Source organism: Enoplosus armatus, chromosome 20, assembly GCF_043641665.1.
Source record: "Enoplosus armatus isolate fEnoArm2 chromosome 20, fEnoArm2.hap1, whole genome shotgun sequence".
Classification (NCBI taxonomy): domain Eukaryota; kingdom Metazoa; phylum Chordata; class Actinopteri; order Centrarchiformes; family Enoplosidae; genus Enoplosus; species Enoplosus armatus.
Window position 1 is genome coordinate 10,296,906 of NC_092199.1, and position 12,122 is coordinate 10,309,027.

The window sequence follows — 12,122 nt, forward strand, 5'->3', positions numbered from 1 at the left end:
CACGTAGAACAATACAAGATGTGGATTAGATATTTCAGAGGGAACTTTTGATCTTTTTTTCTTCCTTAAATCGAACAGAATTTCAGTGCTGAAACCCGTATTTTTAATGAGCGCAATTTTTTTTATTATACCAATACGTAGGCAGACTGACTGCATTAATTTATCTTCTATTAAAACTTTCTTTTAGTTAGTCTTACATTTGATGGATGTTTTAGACTAATCTAGAAAATTTCACCTTCAAGCTCAGATGGCTTACCTCATTTTTAACACACTGATTGTGATAGTGTTTAAGCTTTGACACGTTAAGTAAGCTGTGCCAAAAGTCTTCTCTCTCCTTTCTCAGTGTAAATTAAATGTATTTGTGCAAAGTATTCATTAAGGTTTCCAGTTACTGTACTCAGTGCTTCCGTACAGCCAAATAAATCCAATTAAGTAATTAATGGGCGACGGAGGAAATTCAGAGAACATTATAGTACACACTGTGAAGGCTATGTAGCAGAGACTAAAGTTACTCAACTGGCCAGACTTAAAAGAGATGAGATATTATAGTAAAGACATGTGACAGTTATTGTATGCTTATTCATGTCTGAAATTGTCAATACTTAACATGACTTTTTTTTTATCTGCCTTCTCTTGTAGGATATTCTTCTCCTGCATTCCTCTTTAGATTTATTGCCCTCCTTCGTCCCTGCACAAAGCAAAACCAGCACCATGAGTATTATCCAAGACAAATTAGGCAATGAGTTTTTGCGTAACGGTGGCATGGACCCCAATTTTGCACCAGGTATGCTGATGTTCAGCCACCTGCCACCTGTCACCAGCTTTACACGGCTGGCCTCCCAGTCCGTCATGGGCGAGATTCCCCAGGAGATGATCCTGAAGAAAGAACGCGACTCGCCCCCAGAACACCATGGCACCACTGCTGCAAACACAGGGGGCTTCCTCCACAGCATGGGCATTAAGCAGGAGCGGCTAAGCGAGCTGGATTACCGTATGCCCCTCTATGGCGGGGGTGGAGGAGTAGGGGTGAACTGTGCTGGAGTGGGCGCGGGGAAGAGTGGTACTGACATGCCGGACATGTCTTTCGGCAACCACCACCAAAATCACCAGAACATGCTTCTGCATGACCTCAGCCTCAGCAACGTTCGCTCCCTCGGAGAGCCGGTGAGAAGGGGTTGTGGTACTAAATATTGTTTCAAATGATATATTGTTAATATTTAGCTGAACTTGACATATTCATTTGCCAGTTTCCCCCTCACTGCTTAAGCAGGAATTGTAAAGTACAGGCTTTTATTAATTGACCTTTGTTTGCCCTGCAGTAGCAATTGCTGCCCCATTTTGCCATTTATAGACTGTGGTATATTTACCTTATTGTTTGACCTCAGATGCCAGGAAGACCGGGCAAAGAGCCAAAAGAGTCTTCAGGTAGAAGAGGGCGTAGGAGCAATGGGGACGGCCAGGGAGGCAAAGCCCGAAGGAAACGCAACGATGCTGCGAAGGTTAGTCACTTATCTGTTTTCCTCAGAAAAGTGGTGTGTGGTGGTGTTGTTTGGCTGAAAAATATCTGCACATGAAAAGAATGGTCTTACGCCTTCAACGCTTTTAGCCCTTAAATGAGTTTGAGCTGCGCTAACGTGAAGTGGAAAAGTTAAAGGTGTTTTACTTGTACTCTTGCACCATTTGTACTCGTGGTTTTCTCCTTGTAGGCCATGATGTTGGATGCAGATGGAGCCTGCCTGTCCCCCAGCTCAAAACCACATATCTGTGAGCACTGTAATGCTGCCTTCCGCAGCTCCTACCACTTGCGCAGACATGTGCTCATACACACAGGTGAGAGACTTTCGCTGCTTGTCAGTGCTTTACTTTTTCCTTATACTCTCAGTATTTTCCTAGACTTGGTACATTTAAATTATGTCTAAGTTAAAATATGTTTTAAGCACCAAATGCACCATTGTTCACATTGCCGATTAGATCTCTTGCTGATGTTAATTGATGTAAGATGCACACAGGACATGTTAAGTAAAAAGCAGAACAGATACAGCTATAGGAGGCAGTGTCTGTTCTCTCTGCTACACAAGAGAAGTTTGTGTAAGACTATAATATAGCTGACAAATCAAAATTGTTAGAAGAATATGCCTGTGGAAGATCCCTGTTGTCATTTTGATTAAATATACAAACCCAGATCAATTTGCATGGAATCGGGTGTAATGCTACGTTAACCAAGGTTTGACACGGGAAACAAAAAAACAATTAATGAACATTGGACTCTCTGAACAAAATCAACCTCAGACATTAAATTAACTGCACTTTTCGCCACCCTCTACTCATAGGACTTACTTCTGCCTTCACCATGAGTGCTTGGGGCCCTATTTGAAACCAGACAATCGCTCAAGCCTGGGATGACTCAATGATTACTCATGTGTTTCTGGACGTCTGAGTCATTCTCTGTGCTGGGAATTCTTCACTAGGCTCTTTGAACTTGAGCTCATAAATGATTTAAAGAAAATTATAACCTGAGTTTATTTTGACTAATTTCCCTAGTTTTGTCCTTATTTCTTCAAAGTGTAACTGTATCTGACAAAAGATTTCTGCAGTCTACTATACTCAATATGGGTATATCACAATTTAGACATAGGAAACAAGGCTTTCTTGTATAAAGTGTTTTTTTCTGTATAGGGACCATGTGCTGTTCTAAAAACACAATGCAGTAGACAGTTTCTTCAATAAATATTAATATATTGTTAGTGTTGCGAGTCTCATAGGTCTTATTTTGAGGTGTATTCATGGACCAGGTGTTTGATAAACGCCACAGGTTCATTGTGACCACATAGTAAAAACAGTTATGAGACAGGCTGGGCGTTAATTAATGTGGTGAGCGGATTGGTTGTACTCTTGATCGCACAGGTGAGAGGCCTTTCCGGTGCAGCCAGTGTAACATGAGCTTCATTCAGAAGTACCTGCTCCAGCGGCACGAGAAGATCCACAGTGGTGAGTTTCTGCACTTGGATACTGAAGTGTTTTGGAATATTTCCTTTCATTTGTTTATATAAACGTTGCTGGTTTGACGCAAGCCCTAACACTGTCACCCTGTCTTTTGCAGGAGAGAAGCCTTTTAGCTGTGACCAGTGTAACATGCGTTTTATCCAGAAGTACCATATGGAGCGACACAAAAGGACACACAGTGGCGAGAAGCCATACCGCTGCGATACCTGCCAACAAGTAGGATACATGTAGTCTGTTTGCTAAGTGGCTTACCACTGTTTTGCCTTTTAATTCCGTGTATTTTGCAAGTTGACTTTATAAATACTTTTAATGCTTTTTAAATGATAATTTCTTGAATAGTGTGTAAAAGTGACATGTATTAATATCATTAGCATGTGGTCAATTCCAAATGTTGTCTTTCTGTATTTTCCACAAACTTAAATCCCTTTCATAAAGCCCTGTCTTAATGAGATTAGTTGTGTCAGAAGATCAGGGAATATAATGATCTCTCATGAATTAAAATTATTAAAATATTAAAATTAAATATTTTATTAAAAATTTAAAAAATCCAGTTGAAACTAAGCAAATATTTCTCTCTTTTCCTCCTCTGTCCACTATTAGTTTTTCTCAAGAACAGACCGGTTACTGAAGCACAAACGGACTTGTGGAGAAGCCATAAAGAAGGGCCTGGACCCAAGCATGCTGGAGCTCAGCGAAGCGGAGCTAGGCCATGGCAGCTATTCACTCACTCAGGGAAACTCTACCACCTCCGGACGCAAGAGGGCCAAGTCCAAAAACGGTGAGGGCGGAGAGCGCAAGAGGAAGAAGAATGCCTCTGCATCAGCAGCCTCGTCCTCTGGGGGGATGGGCCTACAGGACTTCGGCATGGAGCACCCCTCGGGCTCGGGCCCCGCCATGCAGGGACGTACTCCTAAATTGGTCTTTAAAAAAGCTGGCCGAAAGGGCTTGGACAAGGGCCTCCTCTCTCTGGAAGATGGCATTGACGGACAAAAACGGTTGGACCAGAAGCCTGGCTCCATGGATCATGTGGAGAGTTCTGGCCTTGATAACATGGGTCTACTCCATGGAGCCGGGGGCAACAAGCAGGGGCCCACTACCAGCAGCAACTACGATGATGCAATGCAGTTTGTGAAAAAGCGGCGCTACCTCCACGCAGTTAACAATGACTATGGAGCCGGCTCACTGCACATGGCACCCCAGGGCAGTAGTGTAATCCAGGGCTCCCTGGGGCCCGAGCCCACTCTGGCTATGCTGGACTCGTCGCCTTTGGAGCTCAAGCACGACAAGTCCGGCATTCCAGATGAGGTACTGCAAAGCCTGCTGGACCATTATAGCCATAAGCCAGAGGGGACACACCACCATGACGTGACTTTCGACCTGTCTGACCACCCACACCACGTAGACCTCCAGCCGGCAGCCCCTGTTACCCCTGAGCTGGAGGATGACTCTCCCAACGGTGGTGACAAGACAGCAGTGATGAGCGAGTACTCAAAGTTCCTCCTGCAGGCCCTGGAGCGCACCAGCCATAGTGGACCCTTCCCCAGCCTTGGCCCAACTGGGCCTTTCCCACTCCTGTCCAGCAGCTCCAGTCCCACGGGGCCCATGTTCTCCGACAAACATGTATACGCCACATCCCCACTGGATTGTGGCTACCCGCCTGCTGTCTCCTCCCCATTGCCCATCGTCGCCCCTTCATCAACCTCCTCTTCGTCCTCTTCCAAGTCCCACTATGGCATGCTCGTCGGCTCCCCCTCCCAGGCAGGTTACCACCTCAGCTTGGAACCTACAAGCCACCAGCAGCTGACTCCATCTCAGGAGCTGACCGAGCAGTTGGAGAAGCAGCACTCCCCCGGCACCTTCAACCTACCTCCCCAGGACCTGACTGCCTCGGCGGAGGGCTCCAAGGGGCAGCAGCCCAAGCCTGGAGGGAGCGCTGCACCCACCAACGGCTCCAGCTACCCAGATCTGTCCCCACTGAACCCCCCTAAAGAAACCACGTATCAGATCGAGAACTTCGCCCAGGCCTTTGGCTCCCAGTTCAAGTCAGGGCGGCGGACCCCTCTGGGCTATGGCAGTGATCCTGGGGCAGAGGTCGACCACCGAATACGGACTCCAGTGTCAGAATTCTCAGGGTATACCAGTTTGTTAGCTGACGTCAGTGAGCCAGTGAGTACAGGATCAAAAACCCAGACAAGCCAAAGTTTCAGATAAGGGTCAAACGAGGTGAATCCAGTAGGGGGCTGTTCTGATGCTGTCCATACGGTCCCCATACCCATCCTAATTTTGTTCTTGTAGCAAAGTTTTGTTTTTTAAACACTGCCATTAAATGTTAATACAAAAACGACCAGGGAGGGTCTTCCATGGCCTCAAATGCAATTTTTTAAATATTCTCATTTTTATTATGTATTTAGTCGCTCAATTTTTGTTTAAGAGTAGTGATTTTGATATGAACGTACCGTAGATTTAAATGTAATTTAAAACATTTAGAGGGTAGCTATAAACTTGCTTGATTTTATTTTTTTCTTTTCCTGAACCCTTGTGTTTTACCAATCATCATACCATTGTAAAGTAATAATGAATAATGTTGATAATTTCAATAATAATAACATTTGTGGCAGGGAAAGGCCCAGAATTCAAATGGCAAAAAAGTATATATTGTCTGTTACAAGAAACGTATTAACTCAGGAAAATAGGCAAAATTGTGTAATAAGACTTTGTATTATGAGATGCAATTAGCACAGTTTTTACAGGTGTACTTTGAGACTACAAAGCTTTTGTTTTTGTGTTTTTATTTTATTTTTAACTCGTCAGAACAACAAATTACAATACATGATCATGTTTGGTTTCTACTGCATGTAGCGTTGTTGAGATTATGGTACTGTTGTGTCAATGTGAAGACATCCACATTTCTTTTGAGAGCCACATGTGTACACGAGGTAGTATAAATTGTAGTCGAGTTCAGCCCATGGTGCGCACACAACATGTTCTGACGCGAAGAGGATGTTTGAACATAACTGACTGTTGTTTTTGTCGGTTGATGACGCCTGTCTAACCATGCACTCCTCTGGTTGTGTCCACCAGTGGCCAGTAGAAAAGACGCAGCTTAGACAAAATTCGACCCATTGCTTGTTACAGCTGTCTGAAAATGCAATGAACATCAACCCGTGATCTTTTCATCATGCTGTTGCTGAAGTGATTTCTTTTTCTTTCTTTTTTTTTAAACAAGTCACCACTTTTCTACTCCACTCCTTGCTGTTCCTTTTTGTGTCAGTGGAATCAAACAAGCACTTTTTTAAAACAAATCATCATTGGAAACAACAACAACCCATTCAATTTACATATGTGATAATTATTATGCTAATGGTTATTAATATTATTTTAAGAGGAAGAAAACTGTGAACGGGGGTTGGGAGGGAGGGATGGTGGGTGGGTGGGTGGGTGAGTGGGAGGTAAAGGAGGGCTGGATTATTGTTTAATGAGGTTTGATAGGGGTTGACTAGGCATGACCATGGGCATCTAAATGTATTTTGTTGCTGTTTCTCAAGGGTAGACGAGAGGGGGAGGGGGGATTTTTTTTCGGTTTGTCGGGTGATGTTGTAAAAAGATGATTTGCCATAATTTTGTTATACAATATTTTGAGAGTACCTCTTTGTATTTAAGTGTTTTGAGAGATGGGCTGACATGCTGGAACCCTTTTACCCCCTGGGTATGTTGGACGCATACCCAAACCCTTTTATTTATTCTCCACTAGCCACAACAGAACTCCGTAGCAGATATTTTTCGGCAAGTAATCACCGGACCTAGATCCCTTTCCCTCTACTTTTTTTACGATTTTTTTTAAACCCCCCACCGTAATTGCAAGAAACTGCTTCAATAATACAGTTCAGAAACAGAAAAGTTAAGTTACACCCACCTCCCCTCCTCTCCCCAGTGCAGCCCTGCACTCGCAAGAATAAACAATGGCCTTCTTTGTCTTCCATGGCTAAAGCCATTCTATCCCGGCAGCCAGGGTTGATATTTAATTTAGTTGATTTCGTATGAGCCGAACCCCCCCCCCCCCCCTCCACCCCCTTTCCTTTTCCTACGTCTGTGAGCTCCACAGCCGAGAGACTTTGAAGCTGCTCAGATCACAGGGAACAAAGACTGACTGACCAGCCACCTCACTCCAAACACACACTATGCTTTTAAAGGAGAGAAAAAATAGTGGGTGAGAGATGGAGAAAAAAAAGACAATAAGATTGACCTAAATATACCTCATATCACTAAAGCGTAAGAAAGCAGGGACACGCGTTTCATGTATGTAGTGAAAATATTTGTAGTATAGGTTCAACATATTGTATAATCATTTAACACTGCCTGTGTTTACAATTATAGAGCAAGTGACTCGTCAAAATGCAAATGTTTTTTTTTTTTTTTTTTTTTCTGTAAAAACATCCACGCCAAGCAGTGTTGCATTCTAGATGCCTCATAGAACATTCATTTTTCTCATGTTATATCCCTTATTTTTGTTACTTGCCATAATGTGTTTTGATATGATCTCTAGAAGGATATTGTTTACAAAAATGTACAAAAACACTAAAAATGTGTGTTCTCAATTTTTTTTGAGTTTTTTCTCCAGTATGCATGATAAAGACATTTTTGTATGGCTTTTTTTCTGACTGTCACCTCAATACCAAATTTTGTAGCAGAAGCCTCCCCATTCCTTTGTCTTATTCGTTCTAGACCCCTTGTGATATGATTTCCCAGGCTGTACCTGTTATTGAGATGATGAACGGATTAGAGAAGCCAATAAAAACTTTTTGTTACAAAAAAGTATATGGTGTGGGATTTTTGTCTCTAAAAAAGTACAGAAAATCACTGATTCCCCAATACTTAAATATGATGCCAGGTACTGTATCTTGTCAATTTACTCAATCATCTTAGGTCTGTTGTATTACCCAGAAAAAATGTTTCCAATGTTGGGCAATACTTGTTGAATGGAACTTTAATGAACGAGGAATGGGCATCATATTAAAATATCTTTGTCCTGGCCAAGATGGCAGCAGCACATTGAACATAAAACAAAAAGTTGATGAAATATGATGAGAATACAAAACACATAAGGTCAGTAGGATCATTTAAGATAACAAATGGCAATAAAGGTACCATTACAAGACTCTCTACAGTAAAGTCTCATATCGGTGCGCCGGCTGGGTGATCCTCTCAGGGGTAATATGTTTTTAAGGCATCATTTAGACATGAGGCCCTGCTGCCAGAAGATGGAGCTGTCACATTGACATGATACCAGTTCCTTGAAATGTTTAGCATGCTGTGTCTCATAGGTGCTCAGCTGTCAACAAGATTCTTTTGTTTTCACACCGTCTGACCTTGATGGCTGTGAAAAACCTTTGTTTCGCAGACACCACAGAGTGTTGCACTGTTCTCGAGTTCATCTTTTGTATGGAATAGATCAACAGCTTCAACCATTTGTACTTGTTTGAATACACGTACCAGTATCAGTAGACTTTGCTCTCTCGTTACTTGCTCTATTTATCTCAATATAAATAACTCATCTGGATAAGTAATGTTAGGGCTGAGCGCTGGAGCCCTAACATTACTTATCCAGATGAGTTGGAAACAGCCTGAGACCACGACGTTTCCCAAACCAGTCTTTTTTTCCTTTTGTTGTCAGAATTATTAGTTATTGTTGTAAATACACATTGAAGTGGGTAAAAAAGGCACTAAATCAGAGGTGGAAAGTAACCAAGCACATTCACTAAATGCAATTTTGAGGAACTTGTGGGATTCCATTTTCTGCTACTTTATAGTGCTACTCCACTATATTTCAGGCAAATGTTGTACTTTTTACTCCCCTACATTTATTTGATAACCGTAGTTACTGTTTGCCTTGCATGTTCTGATGAGTAATACAAAATGTAATCAACAAAAAATGACAAATGAAAATGTAATATTATAGATTAAGATAACACTTTATTGATCCCCTGCAACATTAAATTGATGGACACAATACATAATCCAATATATAACATGCATTATTCTGAAATGTGCCATTCTGCATAATGAGTACTTTTACTTTTGGAACTTTAAGTATATTTTGATGCCAATACAGGACTTTTACTTCATTTTGTGTGTCACCCATTTTGATATATAACAGATTTTGGATGCCTTCGTGGGTCTTCAGGTGAATGACTGCCACCTTTTGCTAAGCTGGTATCAGTCTTCCTCCCTCTCCCTCATGAACATCATGTTCTAACTTTAATCACAATCGTCATTGCCCGGAACAGCAGGTTGGGTGGGGTTAAGGATGGCCATAACTGTAAGTGACTTTGGACTTGCAGCTGTCAAGAGGACACAGAGGCAGTTATTGCTCTGTGCTCGCACCTATGTTGACACTCGTCATGGCAACATGAAAAAAAACTGCTGGTGAAAAATGTAGCTGGGAAACTCTGTAGAGGTCTTCATTTGCAGAAAATGAAGCATTTACCTGCACCGAAACAAACTTTGAGGTGATCACATAAAGTAAAAGAAAAAATGTGATCATGAACTGAACCCTAGAGCTAAAAATTAAAAATTAACTTTTGGGGAAGTTTACTTTTTGATTTAGTTGCTGAGCGAGCAGTCAGCAGCTTGAGAGTTTTCACAATGTGTCGTTTAAATTAAAGAAACTGAAGCAGCTAAAGGAAATTCAGCCATCCTTAATTTTAGTTCGAATGTTCGAATGCCATCAGTGAAAGATGTCTATACATATTTATCCCCACTATTACCTGATTATGTATATTTAATAGAACGTTGTTGTTATAGAAATTCTAATTTCAACTCCAGACACACAAGTGAGGAAAAAAATGAATAGTTAAATCCTTTTTGTTCAGTGAAGCAATAGGATTTGTTGGAAATTAGGTCTTAACTCAACAAAGCATTGAATACCATTGATGTGGTTTTGTTGATTGTTGGGTGAACAGTAAAGACTATCATTAGGCATTATATAATCTAATGTTTCATAAAGGCGCAATCAGTCAAACTCTTCACAATTTTCACAATTCATGTATTTATGTACTTTTTATATTTTCACATATGTAAGAGTTTGACATACAGATTAAAAATAAGTATAGTGTTTTTCTCAACTTATAATAATTGATGTGTTTGGCCTATTTTTACTCTTGTGTTCACAAACACAACTAATGATAAACAAACCTTTAACAGCACCAAAAACCTAAATAACTTAGATATAGTTGTTGTCATGTGCTAGTTAATGTATTAAGAGACATCGTGTTATTAGTGTTACACATGGAAGCTTAAAACACAGAAAAGATATTAATATTATTGTTGGAATTGTTATTGATTAAACACGTGTTTCTATTCATCTATTTAACCCATTTGTTATTTTGGCCTCAGTTAAACAGCATCCATGGAAACCGGTGCTTCACCTTTGGTTAAATTCTTTATCTTTAAAGCCCTTTTCCACTGACACCTATGATGACGTTGAAGTGGCCTAAGAGTGTAGGCATGTGTTCATTCAGATAAGCAGAAGGGATCAAAGTCAACTTGGATGGGATGATTGCTCAGTTCTCATTAAACCTTTTAAAGAATTTTGAAATCTGACTTCAGACTTAAGGTGATGGTTTAAAACACTTCTTTGATATTCCAAATGTTCCAACTTTCACCTTTCAGTCCTATCAGCCTCTTATTTTTTAGCTGTTTACACCAAGATCATATTATCTCACAGCTTATGATGTCTTTGGATCAAAGGTCACATTACCCCTCGTCCCACCCCGTTTTACTGAGCACCTAGTTTCTGATAACGCCGCTCTAAGTGGGTTTAATCGCTTTCTGAAGCGACATTTTTAGACGTTTGTTAGTAATTGCATCTGTCGTCATTGACATTACTTCTTCTGTGGTGTTGTGTGGTCATGTTTTATTTAGGCCTGTGAAGAAATCATGTTGGACAAAGTTGTCTCAGGGTTGAATGACGACTGGTGGAAGTGCCATAAATTCATAAAATGACAGGCAAGGAATGTAATCTTTGTCCCTCTTGTTCATTATGGCCCCTATAAGTAACTTATGAAGTCTGAGACATACATAAGAAATTGTGCTATTTACTCTAGAAAGGAGCCGAAGTTTGTCATTATTGCGACCAACAGTGTTGAATGAATATCAAAGCAAAAATACATACATTGTGTGACATTATACTGTGGTAGTATTTTATCTTGTCGTACAAATCTTTGAATTCTGTTTTACACATTTCCAGTTATGGAGATTGAAGTTCCGCAAGGAAACGTGCGTGACTTCGATTGTGTGATGAGTTTGTTATTGTACGATGATGATAATAATCTCTGTCAGTAAGCTCTGCTGACGTCACTGCTTTAAAGCAGAAATCAACCATTTTAGGACTCTGTTGCTGTCCACAAGAAGTTTGGGGCTATTCCTTTCAGAGTACAAGTAATAAGGTTGGAGGGATGTGAACAGGTTCAATATATGGCTATGAAATTTTGTGTTAATACGTTTGGTCCAACCATTGCTATAATAGGAGTTATGAGATTTAGAATAAGCCAGAACTCTGAACAACGATAATTAAAAACTATTTTAGTGCTGAAAACTATGTGAAATCTCAGGAGAAGATCAATGTGTGCAGAGCTCATGTAAAGAATTTTAAACCAGACATTTCTTATGTTATTTATACACCTATAAGCAGAGAGACAATTAAAGAAAAACAATAGAAATGTACTTTATTGATTAATTCATTTAAATTGCAGCTTTTTGAGTTTTCAAATGATCTAATGCACCGTATGGGAAGCTTTGAGTGTTGGTGATGTTGGAGGAATGTGACCTTACCTCCGCTTTTTCACAATTAGCCTAGCATTACCTTTAATGAATGTTAATGATCACATTTAATGTAAGACTATTGATTTGCCGACATTGTCTCATGTAGCACAACATATTGAACACAACATATGTCCAAAACCTCTCTCGAGGGCCGGGCCCAGCCAATGAACAGGTTTGACTCATCATGTTGGCCTGCAAAAAAACATCATCACTGGAGCACAGTTGGGTTTATAATGAGGATGTTATTTTACCAATGTGGCATTTTACCAGGGGTTCGATGACTCAGGAATTTGATATAG

General features: G+C 40.7%; 1 protein-coding gene across 1 annotated transcript; it reads left to right on the forward strand.

Annotated features, from left to right (window-relative positions):
• The first annotated feature begins 711 nt into the window (after positions 1-711).
• znf281b (zinc finger protein 281b) lies at positions 712-5,214 on the forward strand. The gene is made up of 6 exons (XM_070927629.1): positions 712-1,143; positions 1,386-1,499; positions 1,707-1,830; positions 2,905-2,988; positions 3,101-3,219; positions 3,604-5,214. The coding sequence occupies exons 1-6, from the start codon at positions 712-714 to the stop codon at positions 5,212-5,214; spliced, it is 2,484 nt and encodes an 827-aa protein (XP_070783730.1).
• Positions 5,215-12,122: the final 6,908 nt, after the last annotated feature.

What these genes read in the sequence shown, in the direction of transcription:
- znf281b (XM_070927629.1), top strand. Translation starts at nt 712, where the DNA reads ATGAGTATTATCCAAGACAAATTAGGCAATGAGTTTTTGCGTAACGGT. An exon ending in GCACGAGAAGATCCACAGTG is followed by an intron (nt 2,989 to 3,100) that starts GTGAGTTTCTGC and finishes TGTCTTTTGCAG; the next exon opens with GAGAGAAGCCTTTTAGCTGT. An exon ending in GCTGCGATACCTGCCAACAA is followed by an intron (nt 3,220 to 3,603) that starts GTAGGATACATG and finishes GTCCACTATTAG; the next exon opens with TTTTTCTCAAGAACAGACCG.